The sequence below is a fragment of the Bidens hawaiensis genome, unplaced genomic scaffold (assembly GCF_021521415.1).
Source record: "Bidens hawaiensis isolate Kalapana, Puna unplaced genomic scaffold, B.hawaiensis_p1.1 tig00020443_1, whole genome shotgun sequence".
NCBI lineage: Eukaryota > Viridiplantae > Streptophyta > Magnoliopsida > Asterales > Asteraceae > Bidens > Bidens hawaiensis.
This window is the reverse complement of record NW_027493122.1, coordinates 235,583-254,088: the sequence shown is the minus strand read 5'-3', so window position 1 is coordinate 254,088 and position 18,506 is coordinate 235,583. Positions and strand designations below refer to the sequence as shown.

Genomic DNA, 18,506 nt, shown 5'->3' with positions numbered 1-18,506 from the left:
CAACAAAGTCTAACAAGGCACCAAAAATGGCTATATAGCCGTTGGAACCGGTTCCTAACTGCTATATTTGTTTAAAATTCATAAACCCGGTGTACCCGGTTTTTGGGTATAACCGGACCCGGTTAGTACCCTATCCGGTTCCACTGGGTTCACATATTATTCCACCGGGTCGGGTCCGGTTCCTACCCGGTTCTTGACTGGAACCGGTCCCATTTTGTACCCGATATGAAAATACCCGGTTCCTACCCGGGTCCGTTTTTTAAAAAAATATGATAACTCGCTCCTAAATGTGTCAAAAAATGAATTTTAACATTTGACCAATTCTTTAAATATATGATAACTCGCTTCTAAATGTGTCGAAAATGGCAAATTAAACAAGTGAAAAAGAAGCGTAACAGAAATTAAAACATAAACATTTAACGTCACTCGTGCGTCTCTCACTCTCTTTTTCTATCTATCTAATGCATATGTTATTATGATATACACAAATCACAACCTCGCTTAACATAAATGCAGTGAAATTCAACCATTTAGCCGAGTCATGACTGAACTGCGATGTTTGGGTTAGTCTCCAGTTTGGTTTTGGTGGTGCGGACCTTTGGTTTACTGACTGGACTTGAAGTAGCACTCGTGGGTTTGTAAGAGTCTAAACTGTGACGGACCTTTGAACAAAGAACCTTCTCGTGTGTGGTGTCACCACAGCTCTTTCTCCTGGTTAAATTGGGCGATTTGGCACGTGTTAGAGGGAGCTGCAACCAATGCGTCGGGTCATTAAATTATTAAACAACTTTGAAAGTAAGTAATAAAATGTATAGGTGGTTTATAAAAGTAATAATATGTTTTGCATGTTTTTTGAATGTCAAAATATATTGCATACCTTTTTAAGTTCAACCTTTGGCGGAGGTCCTTGACGGTAAAAACTGGGAACAGGGTTTGCTTTAACCACCATCGTCTTTCTGAGCTGCTTTATAGCTTCTTCTTGCTCCTCCTACCATTTAACAATCACTAATTTTGTTGGTAGACTAAGATGGAATCAAATCCGGTTCCCATTTTATTTCAAACAACAAGGGTAAGAGGTCATATATATCTATATCTATACTATCTTATAATACATATAGGAAGGGCAAACTTGTCATTTAACAAAATCTCTTAATTTTAAGAGTTGTACAACTTCGTAAGCATAATATACCACTCTTGAAACTTTATACTTCTCCCGCTTCAAACAACCACATTGAAAACTCAAATCCCCTGTTCAAATTTCACCGCCACCGCCACCAAACACATAATCAGTCTTCTTGGATCCACCTTCATTGTAAGCGATGCTTTTGGCATAAATTATCTCTATCGATTTTTTGGTTTTCATCTAGGGTGTAATATTTGTGGTTCAACTTGTTGAAGTGGTGGGATTGGGATGGTGCCTCAAGCCGACCGACCAGTTCATGTCTCTTTCACTTCAGTCATGCTCATTGACTTGAGAAAGCTAAGAAACCGTAAGTTTTGATGCTGTAATCAGCATATGGATCTGGAATATTATAGCTTGATGCTGATGATTTTGATTTTTGTATTGTTTGTTATATGAAATGTGTTGTTTCAGTACTTGGTTGCTTTAACTTTACTTTATTGAAACCCTAGATCTAACTCTCCTCAAATCTCAAAGATGCAGAATTCAATCTTTTGTTGGCGACAGTATTGAGCTACTCGGGAGAAACTCTCACCTTGTTGAAGATGCTTAAACACGGTAAATTGCATATCTGTTATTTGAGAGCTAATACGTGAGTGAATTTGTAGTTTTGTGTGTTGCGTTAGGGTTTATGATTGTTTGGTTGTGTTGTGTTGGGCGAGCTTGAGTTCTGGTGGAAGTTATGCGATTGATGCTTGGGGAATTGGTGGATGATTACACACTGTTCGTGTTGTAGATGTGCTTGTGATGCCTCAAAGTGATACTGGTGTTAGCGTTGAAGCCATGGATCATGTTTTCTACACTGATTAGCTTGATATACATAGACAAACAGGAAGGTTAGTATTTGTTTGTTCAGTTTTCTAATTGTTTGTATTGCTGTATTTTGATACCCGTTTGAATAATTAGTGGTTTAAAGCTGCAAAACTTTTTCTTATGCTATTAAATTATGAATCTTTTGATGTGTATAGTGAGTAGTTGGATGTTTGAAACTCTATAATCTTATACCATTTTTAGATGTTCTGGTTTGATTGGTTCTTTTTTTTTCTTTACTCAGACCTAAAAGGGTAGATGGATGGTACATTCAAATTCTGCACACAATGGTTGGTTATCCAGAGTTAACATCAACCCACAAAAGGTTCTTGAATTTTGATTTACATACATTTTTAGTTTTTACTTGGTTGATAAATGTGCATATTAACATGATCTTTATGCATTTGCATTCAGAGATTTGAAGCTACATTGGAAAGATCAGTTTTAGCTGCTCACTACTATCACCATTAATGAACCTGCACCTTGACTCAAAAGTCAAAACCATCTCCAATTTTGTTTTATGCATTAGAGATCTAGCAAGGTATCTGTTAAACTATTAAAGACCCTCATCATATGTGTATTTCACTGTTGTACATTTGAAATATCAATGATTCATGTCTAATGAAATTTTATTGCAGGTAGACTTTTCGGGGGTAGCTGGAAACAACGTGGTGGCACTTGAACCGATGTTTGCTTTGACACCGCTAATAGAAATTTTACTATATATAATGCAGCCTAAAGCTTCTCAACTTCTGATATTTTGTATCCCATATACTGTAAGTTAGGGATGAGATCGGTAGACCGGTCCCGGTCCCGAAAATCGCGGATTCTTGGTACCAGTACCGAAATATTCGATTCGGTACCGGCACCGGTATGAGACCGGGACGAGACCAGTATTTAAGGTAAAATTTCGGGAAATACCGGTCCCGTACCGGTACCGGTACCGAAACTCAAAACGTTGGTACCGAATCGGTACCGACGGTACCAAATCGGTACCGGTATCGGTCCCGAATTTGCCCATCCTTACTGTAAGTAGTTTATTAACCAAACGATTATTTATAAATTAGTTATATATATTATATTTGAAAAATACAGTGCGATTATTACAGGATTCATAAAGACACATTTTAACTGCATCATACTACCATATCATTAGGCCATTGAACAAAACATTCACTTGACGTTTGTTGAGCATATAACAGTATTTATTGCTGCCTTAAATCGTTAATGTTAAGTTAATTTTATTAATTTTTTAATCTTAAAGGACCAAGTAAAATGAAACAATACAAAATCATGTTTTTTTAATCTATTTTTATTTTAAATCATTAGAATGGTATAAATGAAAAGGAGAAAAAATGGGAAATACAAATAACTGCTAGAGGGGTAACTGAAGAACAATTTTGATGCATTTGACTGACTTTGTAAATTTGTAACGTGTGAAAAGGTGTTTTGGGCACCAACTTATAATTTTGAGTTTGCTTCTAATATGAATCAATTGCAGCATATTTAAATGGGTAAAGCTCATATAAAAGTTTGATTACAAGTCATTTTACAAACCGGTCAAAATACGATTTCCGATATTTTTGAGTTAATTGACAGAATTTATATTTTTACTACTGGGGTGTTTAAGGGGTATTTTTGAGTTAATTGGCAGATTCTAATCTTATTAGTTTGACCAGCCTAAGCCACTAATACTTGAAAACTCATATTATACGTGAACGAAGTTAAGAAAATGTAAGCTAACGAACATTGAATGAATAAACATAAACGATTTTAAAGCAGCGGATGTAAACGAACATTCACGAACATAAAATAGTGAACGAATTGAATAAACAAAGTATTTTGTTCATGTTCGTGCATTCATTAAATAAACGGCCATGAACAAACTTCACGACTAATAGTTCACGAATAGTTCACTGAACGCTTGGTTTGTTTACCCACCTACTTTATTTTGCCCCGTGTCATTGACTCATTGTTATTTATTGACTGCTAAAACAGGCAGAAGTGGATCAAATTCCAACTTTATTTTTACAAGTTGTTTATGCGCATCACACTATTACAGTATCGATGTTGGGCTAAATTTCAATTAATTTTTTGCAGATCTAGGGGTATTACGGTAATTGCACCAAGGACAATGATAGACAAAGGCGGCGGAGGAGTAAAAGCCTATGAATCGGCGCTACACAGCTACACCTTCCAAAAGATCAACTTCGAAATATTTCTTTGATTTTTGTTACTCTTATAGACATGTTTTTAGTGGACATGGTGTTTGAATATATAAATTTGTATTTTTTTATATTGTTGGTATCAACGTTTTGGACCGTAAAGGTTTCTTTATCATGGTTTTTACACGTTTACTTGTTAAAATGTGGCAAGTTATTAATAATAACTTGCAGCATGTTAATTAACATATGGACCAGGGAACTTTAGTATTGGTTTATGACCATATAACCTTGCTAACCATATGGTAAACTTCCATATTGCTTAACACAATTATGCCAATATGTTGTAAAAAACTTATTTTAACATTGTTATTATTGCTATTATTAAATTAATCTTTATAGTTTAGGTCTTCAAGTTCAATACATGTAGCAAACAAACACGACATGCAAATTAGGCGGGTTGGAATGTTGGATGGGTTGAAATAGGTCAGTTTTGGTTGACCCGCAACACCATTGCCCAACATTTTATAATATTCAATAATTTTGATAATTATTACAACAAAAAAATTATTTTCAATAAAAATAGATTCTTTAATTGCATGATTGACCTGTTCAAAAAGGCCAAGTCCAAGCCAGTGACGAAAAGGTGGCGTTGACCTTTTTAATTTATTATTTATGTGGCAGGCTTGTTATAATACCTTCAAGGTGTTAAAAGATTATATCTATGATCCATGGAATCATCTCAGCCAGTTCATTGTTGATCTCATTATATCATCTGCTGAGTATGTTATCCTGTTACATTGATGCACTACGGCAGTATGTAAAATCACTAAATTTTAATATTTAAACAATTTTTAAAGTTCAAAATAATCTATTTTCACTTAGTTTGTACATTTGGGCTGTTAGTTATGGCCTTCTGAAGTGTAAAACATTATACTTTTGATTAAAAACAATAAGGGAATATTGGGTATTTTGGATTATGTGTGAAAGAGTTGCATATAAAGATGGGAGCTATACAAAGGCTGGGAAAATTCATAAACAATAAGGGCAAAATGAGATTTTTTAGATGTGTTTTTGCGGAGGAATTTTGTATGCCAGGGCATAAAATAATTTGTGAAAATTTGAAGAAAACAAGAAGATTGTTGTGCAAAATTGTCATATTTGAAGGCAACGCGGACCTTGACCAACTTGCGTGTGAAACTAGGATTTTGTTTTAGGTTCTTATAGATCTTGCTTTGATAACTTGTAACAAATATAAAACCAACTTTTCACAACTCTTAGGTTCATATAGATTTTGTTTATGTTTCATATAGTTTGTTTTTTTTATCTTTGCAGTATCTAAGTATAAAACCCGCTTTAAAAATACAGAAGAGGACACTACAGAATCAATTGTTAAGCTGGACATGAAAGTTTCATGATCCAAGCTTCAACTTATTGGTTACAAGTTAGGCTCGTTAGTGATTTAAGCTAATAATTTTATTACTTTTTATGTTTTTGGTCAACTATTCAATTAATTACAAGAGGATTAATAAACAAACATGCAACAAGTGTCGTGTTGTCAATTCTTGTTGCCGCCGCATCGCGCGGGTACCTACTAGTATATATATATATATATGGTGAGGATCCTAAAAGAACTTTTTGAAATTTAGAACTTTGAGAACCATTTTGGGCCACAAAAAAACCACATAAAAATATATTTAAAAAAATTTATAAAACAAAAAAAAAAAAAAAATTTTTAAAAAGTAAAAAAACCAAAAAAATTTATTTTTCATCCCAGTTACATAAAAAAATACTAATTATACACATATGTATATTTTTATTTAATCTCGATTTACATAATGTACAAATATGTACATTATCATTTATCTTAATTATACATATGTGTATAAAGAATAACATGTATAAAATTAAAAAATAAGTATAATACATATATGTATAATTTTGCTAAACCGATAGTTTTTTTAAATTTTTTATTATTTTTTTATGAAACCGGAATGAAATATATTTTTTTTTGTTTTTTTACTTTATCTACTTTTGCGTTTTTTTTTGTTCTATAATTTTTTTTATTTTTCTTAAAAATATTTTTTTGTGGTCCAAAATGGTTCTCAAAGTTTTCAATTTCAAAATGGTTCTCATATGATCCTAATCCATATATATGTATAGTAGGGGTCAGTCAGGATAATTAATGTGCTAATACCTATTACATAAACAATACTATAATAATAATAATAGTAATAATAATAATATTAATAATAATAATCTAGACCTTTGAATAAAATGATTTAAGAGGTTGAGTGACAATTTTGTATTAATGTACCTTGGTCCTTGCTTCATACTCCATCTTCTCTGCCTTAAGAGCCTGCTGCTTTTGCTCCAGCTTTGTATAAAACTAAAAGACGATGGTATAAATAATATACATATATATTTTTAATAATTCAGATAATGAAAGATCTTGAGGAAATTACTTACTTCTTTACGCTGTTCAGCACGTTGAGCACTTCTAAAGGAGGGAGCTACTCCAACTGTTACTCGTGATTTGACTGTCCGTGAGGTTGCTGCACTGTGCAGTGTTAAGGATAACTAACACTCACATACTACAAGATTTAAGTTATTAATAACAAAAAGATATTTAAAACCAAAAAAGGATACGATGAAGCCAGTGACCAATTATCTTCTTCGTCATGTAGAGAAGATTGTTGAGCTCTTGGCGGTGTGGAGTAAGGCGAGTTCTGTTATGCAAATTTTCTAAAATGACAAAGATGGTCCAAATAGTTTGTTGCAGGTAACACTAGTGCCACTTGGCATGGATGACCGTTAACTCGTTAAGTATTACAGTTAAGTGGGGTGTAAAAGTACTATTCTGCCCTTACTTTTAAAAATAAATAAAAGAACATTTAAGTTATGATCTTTCCGTTGGGGCATTTAATTGGCCCGATACTTAAACTTATAATCATTTCATTTGTTGGTTCATTGATTTAATGTTGCTGGCAAATGTCATCTACTTCGTATTAGAAAACTTGTTAAACAAGGGTAATACTGGAAATTCTCTTCCTGATAAACGATATCACTTATACAAGTAATGGCACTTTGTTCAGCTTTGTGTTATCACGAGACTAAATCCTATATTATGTACAACAGCCATGTTAAAACACCGGAAAACTATTCTCTCTTTCAGCAAAACTTCTACTTGATAGCTCAATGAAGTAGAACCTGATTACTATTATGAGAAGCATTCAAAATAGGGGTGATCAGAAAACTGAACCAAAACCGAAAAAACCGAACCGAAGCATTAACCGACGGTTAATATTTTTATTTTTATTTTTGAAAAACCGAATTTTCGGTTTCGGTTCGGTTTCCCATTTTTAAAAAACCGAAAAAAAACCGAACCGAACCGATTGATGGTGATGAAAATGATGAAGATTGGGACTAAACTTTGAAGATGAACAAGATGATGAATGAAGATTGTAACTAAACTTTTAGCGTTTTTTTTTATTAAGAACTTTGTTGAATTTTAAACTCTACTACTCTAGCAACTTTGTATTCGTATGGTTCCACGTAACACGCCCCATATTTTTGTTTTTTGTATTCAATGTATTTGCGGTACTCTAATACGCTCTTACAAGCTTAAAAGCATCATCTTCATTTTTAAAATTTTTTTGCAATGTCTACACATAATTGAAAAAAAAAACTATAACCGAACTGACACCGAAAATAACCCAAAAAACCGAAAACCAAACGGTTTGTATGTTCTAAAAACTGATGACTTCGGTTTCAGTTTCGCCTAATAACCGAACCGAACCATCTTTGGAAAGTTGAGAAATTATATATAGGACTAAAAGATAGCTTAAACAATAGAGTATATGTATACCTGCAATTGCTTTGCGTTCATGGGAGAACTGGCGTTGGGTGATATAACTTTCTCGGGCCCTGATGCAGCCGGGCTAACAGGAGAACTTAAAGATTTTGAAGGTTCGGGTTTTGGAGTCTTGCCCTTGAAAGAAACAGCTTCTGCTTCTTGTTTGGTGGTTTTAACGCCTACTGCGTCTTGCTTCTCATAACTTTTTCTTACGTTAACACTTACTCCCGAAGGTCTTGGGTTCATACCACCAGAGACACCATTCACCTTACCACTTTTTCTTATGTTAACGCTACTAGTATCCCGGCCCATCACCCTGCATGAATTAATGTGCTAAAATTTATATCTCTATTGTGTTTTCTCGACATGTAAAATGATCATTCACAGTATATATGTAATAGAATAGGGTATGCATTTCAGTAGCAAAATCAGTACCCGAACCGGACCCGATTTGTACCCGGTAATACCCGGAATCGTTTCCATACCTGGAACCGGGTTTTTCAAATACTCATCTATACCCGAAAAATACCCCTAAAAATTACTAAAAAATCCTAAATATACCCGAAAAATACCCCCAAAAAAAACCCGAAAATAAGATATTCAAATACCCAGTTGTATACCCGACCCGAACCCGATGCATAGGGTATGGTTTTTAAAGACAATACCTGGACCCGCATCCGACCCAGGTATTGCTAATACCTGATTTTCCAATACCCGTCATACCCGAAACCGAGTATTTGAAAAACCCGATTTGTGCACCACTAACTATTGGGATCGTGTGAGAACCATATAAACTTTGAGATCCATTTTGGACCACAAAAAAACCCCAAGAAAAAATAAACTGTAAAGCCAAAAAAAAGGTAAAAAAAAAACCAAAATGTTTATCTAACATCACCGTTTCAAAAAAAAATCTCGGTTTCGCTAAATTATGCATATGTGTATAATACTTATTTTTCAATTTTAAGCACGTGTGTACATATATGCACATACATGATATTTTTATAAACATATGTACAGATAAATGATAACGTACATATGTGTATATTATGTAATTGGAGATTGTATAATAATATACAAATATGTACAGGTAAAATTTTTATTGTGTTTTTGGAAACCGGGATGCTAGATAAACATTTTGATTTTTTTACTTTTTAAAATATTTCGTTTTTTTATTTTTCTTTTTATTCTTTTGAAATAGATTTTTAGTGACCTTTAAAACGGTTATCAAAGTTTTCAATTTCAAAAAAAGAAAATTGTTTTAGGATCCTCACCTTAAACCATATATGTATATTAAATCCCAATGGGTGAATTATATTAGGGATGCAGATGAGTCGAGCTGCTCGCGAGCTACTCGAGATCAGCTCGTTATAAAGCTCGATCGAGCCGAGCTTTATCAAGCCCGAGCTCGAGCCTAAAAATAAGCTCGTTTAATAAACAAGCCCGAGCCCGAGCTTTACTTATCAAGCTCTAGCCGGCTCGCGAGCCTAAACGAGCCTGTCATTTATATATTCTTTTTAAAATATATATTTAATAATTATTAAATAATGAATATAACGTTATGAAAAAATAAATAAAAACAACTAAATAATATATATATTCTTTTATACATACAATTATAATAGAAAAATATATATAAAATAATTATAATTATATAAAAAAATAAATGATAAATAGTAAACGAGTCGAGCTCGAGCTTCAAAATCCATTCACGAGCCGAGCTCGAGCTTTGAAAATAGAGCTCGAAATGAGCCGAGCCCGTTTGCACCCTTATTATATCATATTCGTCTAGTATTTGAACCAAAATGAGCCCTATCTAATTCCAAACCTACTGCAACTTCATTTCTCCAAAATAATTAAAACAAATTAACTGAAATTAAAACACTAATATACACAAGATCACACAAAACAACATCAGATAGCCAATTAAAAATTTAAAACAAAACAAAAACTGGAAAAACAAACATACCAAGTGAATAATAATAAGCTTCTGATCTGTCACAAAACTTAACCAAATGGTTTGATTCAGATTGTGATGGTATAAAAGGAAAAAAAACACACGAACACGAATGGTTGTTGAGGTATCTTTGACTATTGGAATGAAGGTTGAAAGAAGCTTCAATGGCTTTTTAGAATCTCCAAACCATTACCAAATAAATAAAGTTATTGTTACAAACATTTTAATAAGACAGTACAAGTGGCTAATGCATGTTTTGTTTCTTGGTGTTGAATATGTTTAGGTCATCTATACTATATAATAAATAAAATTTTGTTATTGTCACATGTTATCATCATATTAATTCTTACAAAATTTTATCTCCTCTCTCTCATATTAAATAATTTATCTTTATTATAAATAATTTTGTATTTTAAATTTTCCTTCATCTCTCTCATATTAAATACATTTTTTTTTCTTTTTAATCATTCAAACTCTTAAAAGACGAATTAGCTATTGAAGTATTCTCGATGTTTATGTTAATTCAAACGACTGATTTTTTAACCGGTTAAAGTATCAAACATGGTTCAAGTCAAAACAATTTATTTCGATCCGCGGGTTGGTTTAAAAAAGTAGCCATTTACAACATTTTTTTAATTTGCTATTTAATCAACCCATCATTTATGTTAAATTCATCATCTTAAAAACCCACAAAAATATTAACACTATACTACATGTTTTGGTTTTTCATGCGGTAAAGACAACTTCTTACATTTGGAATACAAATGTTTAACGTTAGCACACTGTAAATCAGACAATGAATTGACTTTGTATATCCTTATATTCTTCATATGGTATCTATCAGACATAAAATGATATATTACAAGAAATTATTAGTTTCTTGACTTTTTAAATGACCTCGAAATATAAGGTTGTTAAGTCATATGTTAGTTCTAAAAGCTGATGTTGAATTGATGTTGATTAAAATATTAACTAGAAAATTAGTCTATGCAATGAAATTAAGCTACATGTGAAAATACAATATGATAATCGTGCTATAGAAGCCGAAATCATATCCAGAAATAATATTGGAACTCACAATTTTATTTATTTATTTAAATCCTACACCTTTAGATAAAAGTACTAAGTTTAAATAATGAAATTTTTACTTAGTTTTTGTTTGGAATGAAGATTAACAAAAGCGAAGGTCAATAATTGTAGATTATTGGTTTGTTTTTTAGACAATTTGTTTTAACTGATGACCCGTTATTTGTTGCATCATCTAGAGTTAAAATCAGAAACAATGTGAAACTACTAAGTTTTGAAAAAACAAGTAAATTTACAAATAATACTACACATATTGAGTATCAAGAAATATTTAGAGATTTATAAATTTTATATTTCCATATTGTATAATGTGTAATTTATTATACCATATAATATATCTTTATATCTGTTCAACATATTTTTTTTTGTATGTCACATTATGTTATTGTTTAAATAAATTTGTTTATTTTAACCCGTGTGCTACACGGGTAGCTAACCTAGTACATCAACATATAACAAAACAAAGTTTCATTTAGCGGTCGCTTCCACCCTACACTTCCCTGACTCCAGCTGCCCTCCTTTGATCACTGGACCTTCACCCTACAGTCAAGCAGGCGACATCCGATGCTCCCTCAATCTCTCTTTTATGGTTCGATTCTACTTGTTTAATATAGGTGTTATTCTACTTTTATCTAAAATTGTAATTGTAATTTGTTTATATAAATTGTTTAACTATAAGGTTAATAAGCTCAAAGAAATAAACACATAGAATAGTATTGACACTCGTATAACTTATAATAAAAATACATGTCTAAAACGATGTGTAGTTGAATGATAAAACATGGGCCGTACAGATGCAGGTTAACGCTAATTCAGTCGGTGGCGGGTTACGACACCAAACTTAAACCAAAAAACAAATTTGTCAACGCCCAAATACAACAAATTTATATATTTAATTTAAAAAAAACACCCGCACGTTGCAACGATAAAACGACACAAATTAAGTTGGTATCTGATACTTGAATAAGTCCATGTTTGTGGCACAAAACATGGTTTTTTTACCTTAGTATAATTTGTTTATATTACTACTACTGTTTATTTTTACTACCTATACTGCTATTTATTATAATTATTTTATCTACTTATCATCCTTTTTCCGTTAATACTAAATATTATACTTTTTCAATATTTTATTTTATGTTTTGTTTACTATTCTACTATTATATTTGCTTGTTTTTAGAGCCAGTGGTCTCTTGGAAGCAGTCTCTCTATTATTTAGGGATAGAGGCAAGGTTTGTATAAATCACACAATCTCCCGACTATAATAATAGTTTTTTGTTATGTGTGGAATTTACTGGGTATGATTGTTGTTGTATAACGACCGTATAAAAGATAATGATAATTTTAGAAAAACATGGCATGTATAAAATGAAAGGAGTGGTAGCCGTGTCATGTGCACGAATGTGACCTAGGTAGCATATAATAAAGACACTTTCGATATGAATACAAAGTAAGTCAAAGTTTTAGGTTTGGTAGTTTGTCATTCCTTTTCAACGTGGGATTCGTTGCTTGGTTTCTTATTTCTTTCTTTCAAATTCACTTTTTTATCAATGTTTTCACATTATTGGAAAATTTGTGAAAACATTTTAAGTTTTTTCATTTAAGTATAAAACTATGCGTTCCGAAACCATAGTTTTTTTGAATTACAACACATTTGGGATAAAGATTTAATCAATAAACAAGCTGGAACTTGGACTAAACGAGTTGAACCAACCACGAACACGAACTAGCTGCTGATGCAGTCTGCCCGTGCTACGCGGCAACAACAACCCTCCTCGTCGCGTGGTGTGGCAAGGTGGTGTTTACCCAAAGTTTCAGTTGTTCTAAAACTAGTCCTTACAGTTTGAATCTTGGCTTTTTCAACGCTAAAACTTAATATTTAAAATACATAAACTAGTTGTGGTGATATAAGCACACGAAAAATGAAAAAATAACCTTTATCCTTTACTAATAATCCAATACCTGAATTATAGTACGAGTCGAATACAAAGAAAACGGAAAAACCCCGAATGTTACAGTAATCATCTCGTAAGTCTGCAAAAACTTAATCACTATATCTAATGAAAACCGTTTGAAAACATTGGGACTGTTATCCTCTGTCATGAATTATACATGTTTAAAATCTCAATGGTAGTGTTGGAAAACTGGTAGTCTCATACAAATGCGAGTTGTACAAAAACTCATACAAATGTGGACCTTTTGGTTGAATTTGTTCCCCATATTGGAGATAACCTAGAGGCGCTTAAGGGCTCTGTAAGCTTGGTTAGGGTAGCTGGCGATGGCCTTTGCCATTGGATCACCTCGTACAGAGTATCTAGGCAATGATTTGTTTGTTGGTCGTTAACAAAAAGTTTTATTGGGTTTAATAATCATTGTTGAATGATATTGCATAATAATAATCTTAATATTTTTATCGCCACCAGCGGTCTTAAATTTAAGAGAATTAGCCCCAAATGCCCCCTCCCCATGTTAAAAAAGACTTAACAGCGTTATACCTTTTTTTCGAATTTCAAACTAATGTTTTAGGGCTTTTGATCGGAATGAGGATACAAGTCGATTTATTTAACACTTAGCTAGAAACAATAATCCAAACGACTTGAGTTTTGTTAATTGTAAGTTCATTCACTCGTATTGAAACATTGTTTCGAACTAAGTTTTACATCAATCGACCCAATCCTCCTTTCAATTGAAAACCCTAAAACATTTGTTTGGCATTCAGAGAAAAATATAACGTCGTTAAGTCAATTTTAACGATGGCCAATTTTTTATAAATTTAGAATCACTAATAACGATAAAATGAATATGAATTATTATCGAACAATACCCGTTAACATGGATTATTACAAAGGAACATATTTATTTTTGGAAAGTGTAAGATGCTAACATAACCTTTCTCAACAACTACACTAGTCCTGGTCAGACGCGTGGACACTAATCGGACGGCGTGTAATCCGTCTTCACCAAAAAACATTTGAATTCAAAACCAAACCCTAAAATCCCTCCCATATATAAATAACAATAATAATAATATTATTATTATTATTAAACACAAACACAGACACTCTATCCATTTCAAACCCTAGAAACCCTAATAAACCCTAATCCAATCCATGGCCAAGAAGAAATCAAACCCACAATCCAATAACACGACTGACGATGCTGCTTCCGAGAAGCTTCACAATCTCCAATCACTCAACTCGTTACTGTTGAAAGAAACCGTCGAACGCCGCCACCAGGTCGACTCGCTAACTCAGGCCAACTCGTGTCTGGAATCCGAGTTGACTCGGTGCGTGTCCGAGTTGAACGCGTTGAACGAGTTGAATGAACAAACGGTTAGGTTGGAGATTGAGAGAGGAGTTGAATATAGGGTTTTGGAAGTGAGAGCTGGTGAAATGGTGAAGAGGATTAGTGATTTGGAATTGGATTTGAGTCGGGTTGTTGACGAGAAGAAGGCGGTTGAGCTGGTGAAGGAATCGAAGGAGTCGGAGATCGGGTTGATGGCGAGTAGGTTGAGTAAGGTTGAATGTGAGATTGGTGAGGTGAGGATTGAATTGTCTAGGGTTTGTGAAGAGAGAGATGAGATTAGGTGTGATCGGGTTTGGGTCGAGGACGCGTTGAGAGCGAATGAAGCGGAAAAGAAGTCGGTTGAAGCGAAGGTGGGGTTGGTGTTGAAGGAAAAGGAGTTGGTTGAGAAGCGTTTGGTTGAAGCGAATGGGTTGGTTGACGGTTTGAAGATGGATTTGGATAAGATGAGTGAACGGAAGATGTCGGTTGAGGAAGATAGGGATTTGCTATTGAAGAAGGTTAACGAGCTGCGAGAAGGGAAAGCGGAGTTGGTTAATAAAGTGGCTGACTTGGAGAAGAAATGCGTGGCGAGTTTGGATAACGAGGCGAATGTGCGTGCTCGGGTTGATGTTTTGGAGAAAGAGAAAGAGAAAATGGGAGTTGAGATTCGGAAGGTGAATGACGAGAAGAGTTTGGTAGCGAAGGATTTGGGTGAGGCGTTGAATAATTTAAGGAAAGTGAATGTTGACATAAGTCGGTTGGTTAGTGAGCAAACGGAGATTAATGATGCTAGGAATCGAGCGGAAACTGATGTTATTAAGCTCAAACAGCAGGTTGAAGAGCTTGAGAACGCGGTTGAAAAACTTGAAAAGCAGAGTGTTGTTCGAATTGATAGAATCAAGCAGTTGGAGTCTGAAAACAGTCGGCACGTGGCAGCGTATGATCGAGTTACAAATGAAAGAAACAGTGCAGTATCGAGTCTTGATGCTGAAACACTAAAGGTTAAGCGTTTGAGTGATACCGTTTCGAAGATGGAAAACGATGTTGAGGATATGAAGAAAAAGTTATCCAAAATGCAAAAGGAGACGGAGAAACTCGTTGCAGAAAAGAAAGGTTTGGAAAACAAACGCCAAGCATTGGAAAATGATATTCAAACGGTCAAGAAATCACTTGCGAAAACTCAAAAGGAACATGATGATGCAAAAAGTAAACTAAGAGTTTCTGAAGCAAACACGAAGCGAATGTTGAAAATCTTGAAGAAAACTTCGTTGATTTGTAACTCAAAGGGAGACGGTGATATTGATAAAGAAACTGAATTTGGCGAAGAAATCAAGTATCACGTGACAGAAGTTGAAGCAATCAGGAAAGCATTTAAGGATAAAGAGAGTATTATGGATGAAATGAAGAAGCAAGTAGAACAGCTTAAGGTTCGTGTGGCGAAAGCTGATAAAGGGAAGAGTTTTTGGACAATTGTTTCATCTGCAACAACTTTTTTGGCTGCTGTTTCTTTGGCGTACGCCGCACGTGTTGGTTTTTAGTTGGTGCTGGATTTTGCTAATCCTAACAGGTTAACGTTCGTTTAATGTGTTGTTGGTTAACGGGTTAATTACAATGTCTAATGTTAACTCGAGTTTACTTGCTTTTAAAGTTGTTTTCTTGAGTAAGATGCTAATAATATAATGGAGTATCAGATTATTACAACATTGTTGAACATATACTCGTTTACTCTACTCTGTTATATGGATACTCGGATAGGTTTGGTTAAGTTTTACTAGAATGTTTTGGTTATTGAAAATGTAAGAATGTGATCGGTTCGAGTAGTTTTTTCTGTAGGTTATCGATTAAGTATAAAAATGGTCCGGTTGAGGGTTTGGCTAGGTTAAAACACGCTTGATACACGCCAACTAGAGTACCAGATTTTAACAAATTTTATATATATTTGGATCCACTCATTTACAAATATACAATTAAGTCTCGTGATTTGCTAAGCTGGTTTTATAAGTGTCTGCAACTAAAACCGATAATCAATAGTATTAAAACAAATAATCAGTTGTCTATTTTTGGTTTGGTTTTTTTTCATTGTTGTTAGGTTAAGGGCGAAGCATATAAGGGACCTGGTGTGCCGACGTATCTGGCCACCCTCTTGCGTCCGCAACCCATTACCGATATCATAAATCTGTAAATTTACTAAGAGGTTGCTCACTAGTGACACGTCTTAAGCTCACACGAACTAGGTAACTATAGCTGAGTCAACTCGAACCAGTCTTCCACAACCAACCCACTATATCCAATTCAATTCCATCATGAAAGTAGAAACGACAACCCGAAAAGCGACTAAAAACGCTCAACGATAGTGAAATCAAAAGGTCCTCGTGATTGGGAATACCGCGTAGCAATTGATTTCTACAACAATAAACAATTAAATAGATAGTGAAATCAAGCAACTCACAATTGATTCTTGATTACCACGTGTATGAGTCAGAAATGATATTTTAGTGAAAACAAACTCTTGACTGAAGATTTAGGAGTGTACTTAACTTGAGATGAATTCACTGAAATCCATCCAAATCACAATAGTCATTTCTCACAATAGGAGTTGTTTAAAGTTGGTATAAAAAAAGTTAAAAAGTATCATATTTACTCCTTTGAATTCTTACAATGTTATAGAACAATTTACAAATGAGAGTATACATCTTAGACGAGCCTATACGGGCGCCCTTGAGGGTTGTCTTGGGGCGTCGAGGGCGCGAAACACCGCTGGGAGGGGGCTCGGAGGGTTGGGGCTTCACACGATGGGAGCAAATGGGCTCCATCTCTCACACACATACATGTGTGTGTATATATATAATAGGGGCGTCAATGAGCTTTAAACCATAGCGGGACATTATTGGTTGGGGCTTCGATGCCTCCGGTGCTTTCGAAGCCCCCTCCACCATAGAGTATATAGTCTTACATGTCTTTCATCTAACTTCTTTATTAAAAAAATGTTAATATGGCTAATACATAATGTTTACGAGATCAAGATCCTGGTAGTGAAGCCTTAACTAAGTTTGCTTTGAATGAAAATGTATGACACTAAATTTAAAAATATAAGTTTAAGAGATCAACTTTAACACTATTATATGTAAATTTTGGATGACAAGATGGGCGGTTATTCACATATATGTCATACTAGTTTTTATCCCCCGTATTACGGGGATTGTTTTATATTACTTGTTCTAATATTTATTTATTTTTAGAATTTATATTTTTTTATTGTATGAAAGTTAATAATATACTTATGGTTTGATGATAAATTGTTTCACAAATAAATGAGATGTTATAACCCGTTTTAAAAGATATATGGTTTTGATGAGACCCTAGACCCGTCTATTTTTTTTGCTATAAAATTGGTTTTTTAATTAGAAATAATATTTATGAAAGTTAATAATATACTTATGGTTTGATGAGACCCAATACCCGTTTATTTTTTTTATTATCAAATTGGTTTTTCAATTTAAATAATATATATCTTTTTTAAAATAAATATGATATTAATTTTTATTATATCCTATTTTATAGGATTTTTACATCAATAATTTGTTGAGAATAATTTTTAATTTAATGAGATGTTATAACCCGTTTAAGGAATATCTGGGTTTGGTAAGACCCCTACCCATGAATTCGGGTCAAATGCATGAGAAGTCTCCATTTAAAAATCAAGCAAATCTGGTGACTCCAAAAAAAGGGGGAGCGACCACATCGCGACACGTAGGATTTTTATGTCTTCGTTTATATATATTATAGATATGTTAAATTGGCAAGCAAATATCAAGAACCAAAACACACCGATCGTTGAACAACTTTGTTCGACTCTTTCTTATTAAGAAGAAAAACGACATAAAAATTACATATATAAAACAAAGAAACAACTAAATGGTTTATATAATACCCCAAGTCCCAATCCTTTCCAAACAACTAAATTGTTAATCTTCTTATCGTGTTGAGTAACGGAACCATAAATTTTATACAGGAGAGTCATTGTAAATATTAGCATATAATTTATTAACGAATATTAGCTCACACTTTATTCACCTCTATGATCTTACATTTGAAATCATATAAAACGTAGCTTTGAGTACTGTTGATGTGACCTTACTATTCCACAATTGTAAGGCTGAAGGGTGTGGGGCT

The 18,506-nt window shown here is 33.6% G+C and overlaps 2 protein-coding genes across 2 annotated transcripts; one reads left to right on the top strand and one right to left on the bottom strand.

Moving 5' to 3' along the window:
* Window positions 1-361: 361 nt before the first annotated feature.
* LOC143560755 (protein WVD2-like 2) lies at window positions 362-8,320 on the bottom strand. Its single transcript, XM_077048981.1, has 6 exons — window positions 8,021-8,320; window positions 6,802-6,881; window positions 6,622-6,712; window positions 6,470-6,541; window positions 878-988; window positions 362-749 (listed from the first exon to the last, which is right to left on the bottom strand). Exons 1-6 carry the CDS (start codon window positions 8,318-8,320, stop codon window positions 540-542), a joined length of 864 nt encoding a protein of 287 aa, XP_076905096.1. The 3' UTR covers window positions 362-539.
* A 5,838-nt stretch (window positions 8,321-14,158) lies between these two features.
* On the top strand, window positions 14,159-16,059 carry LOC143560765 (uncharacterized). Its single transcript, XM_077048989.1, has one exon. The coding sequence runs from the start codon at window positions 14,159-14,161 to the stop codon at window positions 15,869-15,871; it is 1,713 nt and encodes a 570-aa protein (XP_076905104.1). The 3' UTR covers window positions 15,872-16,059.
* Window positions 16,060-18,506: the final 2,447 nt, after the last annotated feature.

Excerpts from the sequence above, each read along its gene's own strand:
- LOC143560755 (XM_077048981.1), bottom strand. The coding sequence starts at position 8,320 with ATGGGCCGGGATACTAGTAGCGTTAACATAAGAAAAAGTGGTAAGGTG. Across the intron at positions 6,713-6,801 it reads AATTGGTCACTGGCTTCATC|TGCAGCAACCTCACGGACAG; the intron begins GTATCCTTTTTT and ends AACACTGCACAG. Across the intron at positions 6,542-6,621 it reads GTGCTGAACAGCGTAAAGAA|TTTTATACAAAGCTGGAGCA; the intron begins GTAAGTAATTTC and ends ATCGTCTTTTAG.
- LOC143560765 (XM_077048989.1), top strand. The coding sequence starts at position 14,159 with ATGGCCAAGAAGAAATCAAACCCACAATCCAATAACACGACTGACGAT.